The sequence below is a fragment of the Neovison vison genome, chromosome 4 (assembly GCF_020171115.1).
Source record: "Neovison vison isolate M4711 chromosome 4, ASM_NN_V1, whole genome shotgun sequence".
Taxonomy (NCBI): Eukaryota; Metazoa; Chordata; class Mammalia; order Carnivora; family Mustelidae; genus Neogale; species Neogale vison.
Window position 1 is genome coordinate 2500098 of NC_058094.1, and position 15803 is coordinate 2515900.

Here is a 15803-nt window from a genome sequence, read left to right on the forward strand (position 1 = left end):
AAGGAGAGAAGTCACGCTGCTGGAGAGGAAGGTGGGGGACGGCCCTGAGCAGGCAGGAATGTCCGCCTTGCTGGCCCTGCTCTTCCTCCTCTCCCTGGCCTGCTGAGAGCAGGGATTGGGTGGACAAAGCTGTGGGCACTGGTGCAGGTGGGCTGGTGCCTGTGGCGCTGGGGACCCGTGGGAGTCCTCTTCCGATGGCTTTACTTTCTTGAAAGAGGGAGCGGGGCCAGCAGGGGAGTGTGAAGAGGGAGGGGGCCGGACAGAGGGAGGGGTGCAGTAGGAGCCGGCAAAGACCAAGGCCCCTCAGGCTCACAGTCAGGAATTTAAAGAGCATTAGCAGCGGCTGAGCTGATCCCCAGCTCTGCTCAGCTGTATGGGTGCAGGCGGGGCGTGGGCGGGGAGCTGGGGGGTTGCCAGGCTGGTACAATAAAACACAGAGGGCCCAGGGAAGGAGGGTGTGTGTGCGGGTGTGATGATCAAGGCAGAGCTGGGTGAGCAGAGAGGGAGGGGGGGAGGGAGGGAGGCAGGGCAGGTGGGAGGACGCAGAACACGCTGGAAACAGTGGACTGCGGCTCACCCAGGAGGGCCAGAATCCTGTTCTGAGGGCCTGAGCCTGGTGCGACTCCCGAGAATGGGGTCAGGGCCAGGCTGCAGTTTGGGTGCTGACAAGGCCAAGGGCATGACAAGGGCGAAGGGGGGGGTTGGGGAAAGGGTTGGACAAGATGCCCCAGAGGAGTCTGGGAAACTGAGGGGCCAGAGTGGAGGAAGGAATCACAGAAGCTTGACCACCGAGATGGAGAGGGAGTCAGGCCAGAGTCCCACATTCAAGGGGGCGGATGACTGTCCCTCTCCAGTAGGGGTAATGGGTTTGTACTTCTGAGGACCCAGGATCCAGTGACTGGGGTTTTAAGGAGGCAGTGGGGGAGGGGGACAGAGAATGATCGGGAAGGGCTGAGGAGTGAGGAGAACCCTGGCCCACCTCCAGGATCAGGGACCCAAGGGCTGCAGGACCCCTGGGAGGGCTGTAGGGCAGTGGTCCTAGAGGAGAGCAGGAAGAAGGGAATGGTAGGGGTGAGGTCAGTGCTCCCACCCTGGGCCTGTCCTGCTGTGTGACCTTGACAGAGCTCCCCCGGCCCAAGAGACGGTGGACTGTCTGCTTCCTCTCCCACATCCTCAGAGCCCCAGACGCCAAGGACACCCCCTTCTCCTCCATCCCTCCCCTCCCTTATGACTTACCTACAGTGGCTACAGGAGGAGGAGGCAGACCTACAGGGCTGGGGTCCCCCGAAAGAGGGGAAGCCATGTCAGCAGCCTGGGGTCAGGCTTGTTTACCTGGCTGCCCAGGAGACCGGGGGAGGGGCCTTCGGGGGGAGAGAACCTTGCATTTAAAGGGGACCCACCTGGAACCGGACTGGTGCAGGAGGAAGAAGGGTAAAGGGGGTTGGTGGCCCCGTCCCCCCACAACCCTGCAGCTCACCTGGCCCTGCTCAGGAACCATCCGACCCCCCACCCAGCATTCAGAGCCCTCTGGGCCCCTCCCCACTCACCCACCCATGCCTCTTCTGCCCCTGCCCCCCAGCTCAGCCCGGTGTCCACAGCCCCCATCCTGCGTGCTCACAAGGCAGCAGAGCCTGAAATCCCTCCCCCCGCCCGCCCCCCCGTGTTCAGGGTCCGAGGGGGTGTGGGTCAGCAGCCCCGTCTTCAGCAACTCCAGTAGTTCCGAGAAATGGGTTGAACCTGGACCCTGACCTCAAGGGACCTGATGGGTTCAGGTTCCTGCAAAGTGGACCAAGTCCTGGTAGGGGAGCAGGGATGTGAGCCATCCAAAGGAAGGGAGCCCATGACACACGCGTGGTGTGTGCTGACCACTGTGGGACAGCCTCCAAGTGACCTCACCCTCCAGGGATTCATCCTGGGGAGGTGTTTTCCCCAGCACTGCGCCTGCCGGGGGCCCCAGCGGCCGTCCTTGGGGAAGATGGGAAATCACTGGACACCCAGCTCAGACTATCCCGTGTGCACTAAAGGCCATACGTGCCCAGGGGGGTGCCACACGTGCCCAGGGCGGTGCCACACGTGCCCAGGGGGGTGCCACGCATGCCCAGGGCGGTGTATTATCACAGCCCTACTGTCTGCCAGAAGAGCACAGTGACAGGTGAAGGAGAGGGCACCTTCCAGACGCCCAGCCCTGCATCTCCACACCTCTACAGCAAACTCACTCTCATCCTCCAGGCCCCACCTCACGCTGCCTCCTCCAAGAAGCCCTCCCTGCTTGTTCCATACAGCACAGAGCCCACAAGGCCCAGCAGGCCTCCCGCTGCAAGTCATCAGGGGCGATGCCTTCCTTGGTTAGAGACCTTGGGTCAAGTGCCACCCTTGGGCCTCGGAAGGTGCGTGAGTAGGACGTCGGGGAGGACACAGTTGCACGGTGAGAAGCCGCTGCTCCATGTTCTCCCCAGCAGGTCTGGACACATCTGGGCCAGAGCTCTGGCATGGTCAGCCCAGCTGCAGTGGGAGGGCTGAGACCCTCTCCCTCAAATGAACTGAAGCTCACAGGTTCTCAACACCCTCAGAAAAGCAACTGAGGAAGGGGTCAGGCTGGGCTGGGGTTCAGGAGAGGAACCTGGACACGCTCACTGCAGGTTGGGCAAACCACACGACCTCCCTGGGCCTCAGCTTCCCCATCCATAAAATGGGGCTCAGGCCGTGATCTCAAGGTCATGAGATGGAGCCCGGCTTTGGGAGGTCTGCCTGGGTTTCTCTCTCCCTCCTCCCTCACCCCGCTGACTCGTGCTCTCTCAGTAAACAAATAAATAAAATCTTTATTAGAAAAAGAATTAGTGTCCCACCAAGGAGGGATGATAGAACGCGACAGCACTGGGAATGTGACCCGGTGATGAAGAATGGCCCCATCCCCACAGACTGGCTTCCTGATGACCTTGGGACAGGATCTCACCGTGGAAGAACCCCCAGTCCCTGAGCCAGTGGGACCAAGGCTGGAACTCTCCCCACCTCTTCCCTGCAAGCCCTGGCGAGTGCGTCTGATGCTCACCAGCAGAGAGGACAGGAGCATACAAGTCAGTCCCCATATTCCTGAAGCTGCGAGAGGGGCATCACCCGTTCTACCCCACGCGACCTCCAGCGTGGGCCCAGAGCGCTGGTTCTCCCCCACTGTGTCTCAGGCATAGCACCCGCCCTGAGGAGGGTTTCCGGGGTCTGGCCTCCAGCCCAGACGTCCCATCCCTGAGTGCCGTAGCAGGGTCCCGAGAAGCAGCGGCCCAGGGCCCCATCAGCCCCTGCACAACCTGCCTCCCACTAACCAGCGCCTCCTGAGCCCCTGGCCAGGCCGGCGCCCAGGCCGGATGTGCAGGCTGAGAGTCTTGCCCTCACAGTGCTCGTGGGGCAGGAGCACAGCCAGCCGTAGGCCTGACAGTCAGCCAAGGGCAAGTGGGGGGCCTGGATGTCACGTGACAATGTCCACTTTCCATCAGCCCGTGCTCCAGACACACAGGCCCCTGACCGCCAGCTCTCGAGACATGCGGCTGCGCTGGGGGGCGATTCAGGCCTCCACAGCGTGGGGTCAGCTGGGGAGACCATGATGCCATCACTGATGTCCATATTCTGCAGAGCATCCCTGGGTACCGCCGCGGACCAGGACCCGCCGCACCGCAGCCGCGGCACCAGGGCGAATCAGTCAGGGGAGCTGCAGAAATGAAGAGCCGCCGGTACCGCAGCTTCAGGGAGACGGGCGCGGTCCCTCCTGCAGCGGCTGTATCAGGCCTCCAGGCAGCTCTGCTCCCCAGCGCCCCCCCCAGGTGTGTGGGCTTCTCGCAGCTGTGGCTCCGCCCCTCCAGGTGTCCCCTGGTTGGAGGACACGCTCCATGGCACCCCAGCCCGGAAGAAGAGGAAGAGGGGCTAGAGGCCGTCCGGGCCAGCAGCTTCCTTGTAAGAGCACAGGAATACTGCTCTTGGAGCTCCCACTCCAGGCTGAGAACCGGGTCGCACGGGCCCTCTTGGCTGCCGGGGAGGCTGGGATACCTGGCCCACACCTGAACCGCCAGGTGCCAGCTTCCAGCTTGCTGCAAGGCGTCTTTGCCTGGCCTCCCCAAGCACTGTGTTAGTTCGCTAGGGCTGCCGCGACCGTCCCCGCCAACAGCATCCCGGGGACGGGGACAGACTGAGGTGTCCGTGAGGCCGCACTCCCTCCGAGGGCTCCAGGGGAGAGTCTCTTCCTCGCCTCTCCCAGCTCCTGGGGGGCTGCTGGCATGTCTCCTTCGTGGCCACATCACCCCACTGTCTGCCTCTGTGGTCACATGGCCTCCTCTTCTCTCCATGTATGTAAGCTCCCCCTGCCTGTCTCCCAGAAGGATCCACGCGATTGCATTGAAGGGCCACCCGGAAAACCTGGGGTAATTCCCCCCATCTGAAGCTCTCTGACTGAATCCCAGCCACCAAGTCCTATTTTGCTGGACAGGATAACAATTCCCCGTTCCAGGGATCCGAACATCAACGGCTTCAGGGGGCCAGTATTCAGTACCCACCAGACCTTAAGGCAAATCATTTGAGGACAAGAGGTCACTTGAGAAGCCAATGCAGGGCACACTGTGGGGAATGGAAGGAGGCTGAGCCAAGCTGTTATCGGGCAAGCGGTTCGCTCGGGGACCCAGCACGGTTCCATTTCACCAGCCAAGGCCCTGGCACCTGGCACCTGGCTTTAGAGCTCCCTCGAGGAAGACAGGCTGACATTGGAACCCAGCAAGAGGAAGGCCCTGGTGATGCGGGTGCAGAAACAGGGTCCTCTGCTCCCAGGTCCCCACCTCTGGGAAGCCTGCAGTCTAGCTGGAGAGATAGATGAAGACGAATCAGAAAATGAAAGAATTATCAATCGTGCTAAGTCTGGAGAAGGAAACCGTCAGGGAGGCGGGCTGTGGGAACACCCCCTGTGCTAGTCTGTGGTCCGAGACTTCCTGGGGGAAGTAACTTTGAAGCTGAGGTTAAGGAAGGACAGTATGTCATGAGAAGGGGGAGAAAGAGGGTCTGAGAAATCCTTTGCATATGCAAAGGCCCAGTGGCAGGAATAAGAAACGGCCCAGGAAGCCATGTGACTGGTGAGCAGTGAGCTCACCAGAAAAGGGAGGACACCAAGGAGACTGGGGAAGCCAGTAGGGGCCAGTCAAGGCCAAAGCATTCCTTCCTCCACCATCTCGGCCACCTCCCTTCTCAGTAGTGCTCCCACTGCGTGTCTTCCTTGCTCTGCCTCCCCATCACTAGAGAAGTGTCCTAGGAGGTGCCTGTGTCCTGGAGAGGCCTGCCAGAGTGTCCAAGAGGAGGGAGCAGCAAGGGGGAGAGGCCTGGTGGGGGACACCCGAGAAGCAGAGGCAAGCACGCCCCGCGGGACCTGTCCGGTGCATCTCGAAGCCCCAGATAATCCCCTCCTGGCGTTGCCACGGCCTCTGAGTTATTTTTAAAATCTCATTTTCAGAAAGTGAAGGAAAAAACCTTTCCCTGCTTTTTTCTCTGAAAGGTTCAGATAGGAGTCTGGAAAGGGGAGCGGACCCTGGAAGACAGGGGGTGTCCTGGGCAGCGCACCTGCAGGAACTGGGGTCTCTGCAGACCCAAGGAGCGGGACCCTCCCGGGGCAGCCTCCACAGAGGAGCTGGCTGGCATGTTATGGGCACCTACTAAGGGCTGGAACACTGTAGGGAGAACTCCGGGTCTCCACCTTCCTGGGGCATGGGGTCTAATGGAGACCATGGCAACGAGCCAGGGACCCACGGCTGGCTGGTCGGGGCCAGCAGCCAAGGCCATCTGGAACAATGGCAGGGGGTGGGGGACAGGGAGGGTGCCAGCAGGTGGAGGACCGCGTGCGTGGGCAGAGCAGAGTGGGCCTGGGTGGGCTTGCAGCACCCAACGGACCCCAGAGGCCAGGGAGCCCAGGGCCTGGAGAGGGGCACGTTCAGGAGGGAAGGGAGTAAACCCTGATTCAGGAAGTGCTGGGGCCAGAACAGGAGCCAAGGGGCCCCAGGCCAGAGGGAACGAATCCACATGAAGACCTAGAGCTTGAGTCTGGGACCCCCACCCCGCATTCCAAGCTACTTGAGGCTGGACCCCTTGTGCTCAGCAGGTTTAAACATCCCGAGAGGAAGTCGGGTGGACAGATGGGGCCATTGCGCTCCTGGGGGAGGGTCCTCTGGAGGGAAACTTGTCTGCCCAGCACCTGCTGTCAGTACCGCAGCCTCCCCCACTCCACCTCCCAGAAGGGCCCAGCTCCCAGGAGCCCATGTTGAAGCAACCTCAGCAGGGAGCCCAGGGAAAACGGGGGGCCTCACAGAGGAGGTGGGCTGGGTGGAGGGGTCTCTGAGAGCAAATAGGGGAGAGCAAGGGGTTTCTTTAGGGAAGCACGGGTGTGGTGGGAGGGATCGGCACTTGTTGAAGAGGGTGGGACGGGTTTTTCGCCATCACCGCAGGCACAGGGACCAGTGCTCGGAGTCCCTCTGGGGTCCCTCTGGGTCCCTCTGGGCTCCAGCGTGGCAGGATGAGGAAACGGATCAGATGTGGAAGGCTGTCCGAGGTGGAGGGTGAGGGCTTCTTGCTACAACTGGATGTCATAGGAGGGCGCAGATGGGCCCTGGAGAAGGTTCTGGAACGTGCCCAAGCAGAGAATGTCAAGGGCAATCCAGGGGAAGGCGTCGCATCAAGTCTGGGAGGTTGACCTGGTTGCAGCTGGGAGCAGGGAGGGGGTGGGGGTAGAGGTGCCGGGCCTGGGTAGCGGGTCAGGGGCTCGGCTGCTAGACCGCCCCCACCCACCCCACCTACCCCCACCACCCACCACCCACCCCGGTGAGTCCCCTCCTCTCTGGGGCACAAACAGCATCCCCTGGTGCGGCCCCCGGCAGGGGCGGAGCTGGAGGCAGGTGTGCAGAGGTGTGAGGTGGGAGCGAGCTGGCACTCTCCCCAGCTGCCGCCTCCAGTGGGTGATGGTGTCAGCACCCCGAGGTTGCCCAGGGTCCCCTCCCCAAACGCCTTCTGAGCTGGGAGGGCTGCGGGTGGGGAGCGTGGCAGGGATGCCTGGGCTGAGACCTGCCTGGGCCCGCAGCGCCATCTGCCGACCACATGGCAAGGCACGAGCGGGCGCCTCCCCCAGGCCCCACCTGCCTGCTCCCTATCCTGGGGGGGAGGGGCCAGACGGTCCGCAGGCCTCCCCTTCGCCAGGGCTGGAGGTCCTGGCTCCACCACTGACCAACGTGTGACCTCCGGCCTGGTTCCCACCCTCTCTGAGCTGCATCCCCAGGCTGCTGGTCCAGGCTGGTGAGCACACCCAGCTATGGGAGGCGGACCCCGGGGCTGGGAGCCCCCATCAGGCGGAGGCAGTGTCCCCGGTGGGATGGGACACCCTAATTTCTGGCAGGTTGGGGTAGGGGGAGACCGGCATGTGGCAGGACCCAGCCAAGGGGTCCTTGTATCTTGCCATTTGCATGGTGAGGGGTTGGGAGAGGGGGACAAATGTCAGATTCCAGGTCCCCGTGTCCCCTGGAGTGTAAGCGGGTCCACAGAGGAGACTCCCACCCCCGGTACAGTGTTCGAATTTCCTGGCCCTCCAGCCTCCCCTGAACCCTGGAGAGACAGGAGCGCCCCACCCCTGAAGACCTCCATTTTACCCGCCCAGGACTTGCCTGAAGTTCTCCCCCAGAAACGAGGTCACAGAAAACCCACCTCACCATCAACCAGGGCACTGCAGGAACCTAAAAGGCCCAGCAGGGCCCTGAGAAGGTCAGGGCCAGAACCTGCGAGGCCCCCGGGCTTGTCCCCTTCTCTGTTTCCTCCCTTCTCCCTGGACCCCTAAAGGGGGGGATGGGCAGCCCTCGGGGGGCTCCCCTCCCAACCCCAAGGTCTCACTCTTGGCCCCAATTCCAAATTCCCAAGTGAAGGAGGGACCGGTTGGATCCTCTTACCCAGTCGTCCTGGCCAATGTCTGAAAAGGCCCTCTCCGAAGAACAAGGGCTTCGCGTGTGACACTGTGGGTGTCCGTGGAGGACGGTCGCCCCCAGCGAGGCTGACTTCGCGCTGCCAGGGTGACACGGAGCCCGGCAGAGGCACGGGGTGGGTCCCCGCAGGTAGGTTCCTAGCATCACCTGACCGCTAGGGCACGGTGAAGTCTAGTCCGATACTCTGGAAGTGATAAGTTTGGCGTATTAGCACCTGTTTTTGATATAATGCGTGTAGCTGCGAGCTTCTGCGGCTCTCTTGAACAGCCAACTCTCCACGTCCCTGAAAACTTAGGAAGAGTCAGGAGAGCCATTTTGGGGCTGCCCCAGCACAACACCTCTGGCCAAGGCCACCGGGCAGAAAGGTCCCCAGGACATACCCCAGAGGCACTGGAGGATGAGCCTCGGAGAAGGACTGCTCCCCCAAACCCTGCTCTGGCAGCTTGGCAGGATCCGGCTTTCTGGATCCTCCTTCACAAATGAGCATCTGGGAGCTCGAGGCCGGCCCCCTCGGCGCGCTGGGACAGAGGAACTCAAGCTCGGGCTTCCCGGCAAACAGGGGTACGTGCAGACCCTCCATTTCAGAGCCACCTGAGGACCGGCTTCACCTCTGGGCCTTGGGGGAATCACAGCTCCCGCCGCCTGGGCTTGCGGTCAGGTGTCGGACTCCAGGTGACGAGCTCAGAGAGCGCCAGGGACCCGGGGAGGCCTCAATACGCCTTCCATTGTCCTAACTCACCTCGCCTCTGTGGCCCGTCTCCCCCAGCCCCTGCCACCCGCTGCAAATCCACACACCCTTCCCACGGGAGCATCGTGGGGTCTGACCCCAGTCAGACCCAGCAAAGGCGTCCACAATGCCCAGTGGCTGAGCCGAGCTGGGCACCTGACCTGCGCCAAGCACGGCTCCCAGAAAAGCAGTTTGAATGTCAAAAGCACCCAGGGGAGGATGGGCATTGCCAGCCCCCCATTTAGAAAGAGGTCACGGCTTCAGGGAGGTCATCCAGCCAGCGGCCCCGCAGCTGGAGTTTGAAGCCCGGGGGTGCGCAGTGGCTGTCTGCCGTCTGTGAGACACAGGGCTGTTTCCAGAAGGCAGGGCTGCCTGCACCGTGTGGCTGCAGGGGCTGGAGCCCAGGGCTTGCTGGGCATTGGGAGATGCTCATGGGGGGCTACAGGTAGATGGCCCAGCCGCAGGCCCCGGCCCCAGCACTTCCTTATCCCTGCAACAGCCTTGCCCTCCGTCCCCCAGCTATAGGGCCTCCAGCAGCCGAGTGTGGGGACAAGGGGCCATGCTGGGACCTGCTTCTCTGCAACCTTGCAACTGAACTGTGGCCCCATGTGATGGGGGTTCATAAAGAACCTAATTCTGCCACCTTTCCCTGGTACAGAACATGTATCTGTCACCGACTGCTGTGTAACAGATGACCCCCAAAAATGCATCAGGAACACACATGCACTGTGCCCGGGACAGTGTCCAGTTCCACACCTCTGGCCCTAGGAAAGGGCCATGAGCACTGGAACCATTGTGACCTCGGCTGAGGTCAGGGCCGCCTGGGGTGGGGGAGGGGGAGACACAGAGATAGGGCCGCCCCACCGGGCGTGAGGACAGAGCTGGAGGCTGGGGCCTGTGGGTTCTCCAAACTGCACCCCAACATGGACGGGCAGCACTCGGAAAAGCCACACAGCCACACCACGGCGGATAGGATGTCATCGACCACGTCCCAGAATCCCAGGTCAGCCCAGCGCCAGGCTGGGACATGTGGGAACCCAGAAGGGGACGCCCGATGCCCTACTTCCCACAGGTACCCTGGCTTCTCCATCTTTCAGAAGAGCGCCTCCCTGCAGGGCAGCAAGGGGCACCCCCGGGGCACATCTGGGGCTGAGCTCCCTGAGCCAGGGAAAGAGGTGTCCCTGAAGCCAGGAACAGCGCAGGGGGTAGAGGGGAGGTGGGCAGCGCCTTTGAGGTCGAGCCCCACGGGGCAGCCCTTGACTCGGTGGAGAGGAGACTGGGAGGGAGGAGGCGTCCGAAGGTGGCGCCCCTGTTGGCTGCCTGTGAGGCTGGCATGTCACCATCCATGTCCACAATGCTCGCTGCAGGAGTGAGTGAGGGGACAAAGGGACAGATGGACGGACACTTCCCGGCGCCTCTGCTTCTTATCTGCAGAATGGGCAGCCGCATGACGGCCTGTGTCCCAGCAAAGACGCAGCGCGCCCCGAGCAAGACTGTTGCAGCAGGGCAGGGGCTGGCGGGGGCAGGGCAGGGGCTGGCGGGCTCCCTCCCCTGCCACCTCAGACTCCCAGGGCGCCCTCCCGGGGTGGGGGAGGGGGCCTGGGGCAGCCCAACTCTCCAGACTGTCCCTGGGCGGGTCCTGGAGCAGGATTCCCATGCGTGATGCCCATGGTGGCGGCTGTTCCAGAAGGAGCAGCCTCGTACCTGCTTTGAACTCAGTTATTTCGGTCTGCACACAGTTGTCTCCATGTGTGTGTTGTCAGGCCCGTCTCCTCCTCTGCCACATCTTGGATCACTTCGAAGGCGAGAAAACGCTCCCCTCTGCGGCTGTTTGCCTGACTGCTTCTGTCGTTTCTCTGTATTTAAAAATATATTCCATTTTGGTCGTCACAGGGCTAGATGCCGTTTTAGGGCAAGATATGGGCCAAGAGCTGGGGGGGGGACACTGAGCTGCCGAGTTCCCTCCCCGGTGCAGAGGGGAGCCGCGCTCCAGCCCTTGGGGACGTGCCCACAGAGGTAACACCAGCCTCCGTTGGAAAGGCCACACGTTCTGGGAGTGGCAAGGAAGTGGCTGGTGTTCTGAGAGGGGGTGGGAAGGTTCAAGTGTGCACTGAGCCGCGCCGGCCAGGATGCACGGTTGGGGCTCAGGCTGGGTCTGAACCAGCGCCGTCCCACAGAGGCTGTGTGTCCTGGGACCCAGACCGCTGAACCTCTCTGTGTCTGAGCACCCCTCGTGGTTGTGGTGTGAGGACAGTATGGAGTGTGACAAGGTGGGGTGGAGGGTCCGAAGTGAGGTGGTGAGGGGGGCACCCATCCCCCTCCGGCAGGACGCTCTGCGCCGCTGCGGCTGGTGCTCCGTCCGCACCACCGGACGCCGCCGTCCAGACGTCGCTCACTCCAGCCACCCAGCACCCCCACCCTGGGCACCTGTCGGACAGCCTCACCCCAGCAGCACCCCAACCGCCGAGGCTCCCTGACCAGGCAGTCTGACATGGCCCCACAGCTTGTCCAAACCCTGTCCCTGCTCGATGTCTCCATCTCACTGTCCCCAGCTGGCACAGGACAGAGTCTGTCCTTCCCCTCTGCCCCAGGACGCGAGCACAATGAGGAAAGGCCCTTCTGTGCGTGTCATTCAGATGAACCCCCGGGGCCTGGAGCAGGGCCTGGCACGCCGCAGGCCTTTAATAAGTCCTCACTGAGGGAAGGAAGGCGGGAAGGGATGAGGAGGGCCCGGGAACCGCGGAGACGGCCAAGGCCTCTGCGCCGACACCTTGCAAGCGCGGTCATCCCGGCACGTGCCCCGGACACGGGAGCTTCCCGAGGACCGTCTGGCTCAGCACAGACACGCGACATCTCTGGCAACCCCGGGAGTGTCCCCTGCTTGGCCACCTGGTCCCTGGTTCCCCAAGAGGCAGACGGTGGGGAGGGTCCTCAGTTTGGGCACCGCTATGGGATGGAGTGAGCACGAACGCCATCTGGGAAGGGAGCTGGAGGAGGCCAGGCTGCCAGGAACGGCTCCAGGAGCACGGGAGGAGGCGGGTCTCGCTGTGCGGAAGGCCCCCCGAGGCAGCGCGTCTCCGCCTCGCCCGCTCACTCGCGCCTTCTGTCCACCTTCACTGGCAGCCTGCCTGGGACGTTCTGGGGACCAGGGGACAACCAACGCATCCCCAGGGACACCTGGGAAGGAAGAGGGCCAGCGGCTGGTCAGCAGTGACACCAGGGAGCAGGGGCAGCCAGGGAGGGCCCTGAGTCAGCCAGGGAATCAGGGGAGGCCCCCCCCCAGGATGCTCTTTCCAGGTCAAGAAGGCTGAAGGGTGGGTCTCTGTGCATCGCCCTGAAAGGGACAGGGAGAGAGGAGGAAAAAGGACCCACACTCTGGGCAGTGGGCCCAGGAGAGCAAAGGCCGACCAGTAAGTGGAATTAGCTTGGACAACAGGAACTTGGCAAGGGCACGGTGAGGGAGAGAGCTGGGGGCTGTCACGGGGCTTTTCCAGAGAGGAGAATGGGCTGCTGCTTTCATACATCACTCTGCTGGTCGTCCCAGTGCCTGGTGAGCACCTGCTCGGTGTGTCAGGCGCTGTGTAGGTGTTGGGGAATACAACTGGAGACAAGACATTAAGATCCCTGCCCTTGGGGCTACCTTCCAGTGGGGCAGACGGGCCACAAAGAGTGGATGTAATGAAGTAAGTTCCATAAGGTTACAAGGTTAAAGTGATGGGGGGAAAAATCGAGGGGGGGTAGGGGTAGAAAGGAGAGCGGGGTCAGGCTGCTGTTTTAAATAAGTTCATCTAGGGGGTGACCATTGAGCCAAGACTCGAAGGAGGCGAGAAACCGAGCCAAGCAGCTCTCTGGAGGAAGGTTGTTCCCCAGACCGAAGGGTCAGACCGAAGGGTGCAAAGGTCCTGGGGTAGAAACATGCCTGGCGGTCTGAGGATCAGCAGGAGCTCAGTGTGACTGCATTGGAGTAAGCAAGAGAAAGCAGAAGGAAATGAGACCAGAGAGAGGGTGAAATTATTTCTGTTCTTAGAGATCTTGCTTTTTTTTGTTGTTATGGTATAATTTATGTAGAGTAAAATTCACTCTCTTTAGTGGATAATTCTGAACATTTTGACAAAGTCTTACAATCGTGAATCTACTACCACAAGCAAGATAGGAAACGGGCCTTTCTTCCCCAGAATCCCACCCCGCCCCCGTCCCCTTTGTCCTCAGCCCTCCCCCAACCCCCCATCCTCAGAGGCCACTAATGTGTTTTCTGTTTTGTTGACCCTCTTCAGAAAGCCATCAAGATGGGCTCGAGAGCGTGGCTTTCCGGGTTCGGTTTCTCTCACACGGCTTGATGAGTCTAAGAACCACCCACGTTGTTGGTTTCTCGGGGATTCCTTTCTTTTCCTTGCTGACGGTGTTCCCGTGGATGTAATACAGTTTCCTTACGCACTTATCCACTCACCGAAGAACGTGCGCATTTCTTCAGCTGGGGGTTCTTACACAGCCATTACAAACGTTCGCGTGCAGATTTTGCGCGAAAGTAGGTTGTGACTTCTAGGGTGGCCGAGCAGGGTCGGGTGCAGCCTGCTCAGAAAGCACCCCGCCTGCTCTCTGCACTGGCTGCACTGGCTCACAGCCTCACCAGCTCTGTGCGAGAGGTCCAGGGACCCCACAGCCTCACCAGCACTTGGTATTTTCAGGCTTTTCCCCAGTTTTAGCCATTCTGGTAGATGTGTAGCGATATCCCACTTTGGTTTCCACTTGTTTCCTTCGTGAAGAATGATGTGAGGCACTTGCTGTGTGCTTCTTTGCCATCTGTGGGTCTCCTTTGTGGGACGTCTGCTCACATCTTCCTTCTGTATTTTGTTAGACTTTTTGTGTTTGTGTCTGAGTTTTTATTTTGTTTCATGCGTTATTTATGTGTTCTGGATACGGATCTTTATGACATAGGTGATTTGCAAATATTCCCTCCAAGTACACAGCTTATCTGTTCATTTTTTTCTAGATGCCTTTCAAGAAGTTCTTAATTTCGATGAAATCCAACTTAATATTTTTTCTTCTGTGGATTGTGCTTTTGGTGTAACATCTAAGAAATCGCAAGATCGCAAAGATTTTCTCCTACATTTTCTTCTAGAACTTTGGATCCCGGGTTTTACTTTTAGGTCTGCAATCTATCTTGAGTTAATTTTTGTATGGAGTGTGAAGTATAAATTGGGGGCATTTCAGCATGTGTACATGCAATTATTGCACAGCATTTGTTGAACACATTTTCTTAATTGAATTCTTTTGCACTTTTATCAAAAATCAGTTGGCCTTGGGGCAGCTGGCTTGTTCAGTGGGTAAAGCATGCAACTCTTGATCTCAGGGTTGTGAATTCAAGCCTCACATTGGGTGTGGAGCCTACTTTAAAAAATTAAATTAAATTAATACAGCTAAATTTCCTTAAAATTCAGTTGTACATGTGAGTATTTTTCTGGACTTTTTGCATTGAATATTTAGATATATTTTTACAAAACTGACATCTTAATAATATTAAGTCTTCTGATCCATGAACGTGGTATATTTCTCTACTTATTAAAGTTGTCTTTATCTCTTTCATTGCTATTTTATATTTTACACTTCATAGACCTCACAACTACTTTCTAGACAGTGTACCTAAATAGCTCATGATCTTTAATGCTACTGTATATGGTACCTTTTTATTTTCAAGTCCCAACAGCTCATAGTGTAGAGAAATATAACTGATTTTTACATCCTGATTTTACTTCTGCAAATTTACTGGACTCACTGTTCAGTTCTGGTAGGTTTTGGTAGGTTCTTTGGAATTTTCTAAGTAAGTGATAACATCCTCTGTAAGTAAAGATAGCTCATTTCTTCCTTTCCAGTCTGCACACTTTTAATTTCTTTTCTTACCTGTTTGTACTGACTGAGCCCTCAGTACCATATTGAATAGAAATGGTGAAAACAGACATCCTTCCCTCATTCCCAATGATGTGGGGGAAACATTCAGTCTTTCACCATTAAGTATATTAGCTACAGGATTCTTGTAGATGTTTTTAATCAGGTTAAGGAAATTCCTTTAATTCTTGTTTTTATTGCGTACAGATGTTGCATTTTGTCACATCCTTTCTCTGCATCTACCGAGATGATCATAGTATTTTCTTGATTCATCTACCAATATGATAAGTTACACTGACTGATTTTCAATTGTTCAACCAGCCTTGCCGGCCCAGGAAGAGGCGCGCTTGGTCATGGTAGATATGCACATCTGTATGTTTTGGATTCATATGTTAAGGAAGTTTGCGGTGTCTTTCTTTGGTTTTAGTATCAGGGGACTAATGCTCACCTCACTGAATGAGTCAGGAAGTGTTCCCTTTTTAATTTTCTGGAAAAGTTGTGTGGTATTGTTATCATGTCTTCCTTAAATGCCTGGTAGAATTGAAGAGTAAAGCCACCTGGGCCTAAAGTTTTCTTTGTGGGAAGGTCTTCAACTACAGATTCAATGTTTTTAACAGACAAATGTCTATTCTAGTTATTCAATTCTTCTTGATTGACCTTTGGTATTTTATGGCTAAGGAATTCACGTAATCTGGGTTGTCAAATTTATTGGCACCAAGTTCATAATATTCTCTCATTATTCTTTTAATGTCTGTAGGATCTTTAATGATGTACCTATTCTTGCTCTTTATATTAGTAATTTTTTTAAAGATTTTATTTATTTGTTTGACACAGAGAGAGAGAGAGAGAGAGAGATCACAAGTAGGCAGAGCAGCAGGCAGAGAGAGAGGGGGAAGCAGGCTCCCTGCTAAGCAGAGAGCCCGACGCGGGGCTTGATCCCAGGACCCTGAGACCATGATCTGAGCTGAAGGCAGAGGCTTAACCCACTGAGCCACCCAGGTGCCCCTATATTAGTAATTTATATCTTCTTTTTTTGCCCTAATAAAGCCTGATAGAAGTTTATCAATTGTATGTATCTTCTCAAAGAGCTGGCTTTTGGTTTCATTGATTTTCTCATTGTTGTTCTATTTGTACTTCACTGATTCCTCCTTTACTTTCTATTATTTTCTTTCTTTGGGTTTAATTTGCCCTTTTTCCTCTACTTTCTCAAA

At 57.9% G+C, this 15803-nt stretch overlaps 1 protein-coding gene across 1 annotated transcript in view; it reads left to right on the plus strand.

Moving 5' to 3' along the window:
- Positions 1-9632: 9632 nt before the first annotated feature.
- The window catches only part of LOC122905506 (maestro heat-like repeat family member 5), a 67643-nt gene continuing 61472 nt past the window's right edge, over positions 9633-15803 (plus strand). The window contains 1 exon segment of the mRNA XM_044247076.1: positions 9633-9781. Within this exon segment, the coding sequence (XP_044103011.1) occupies positions 9633-9781 (149 nt within the window).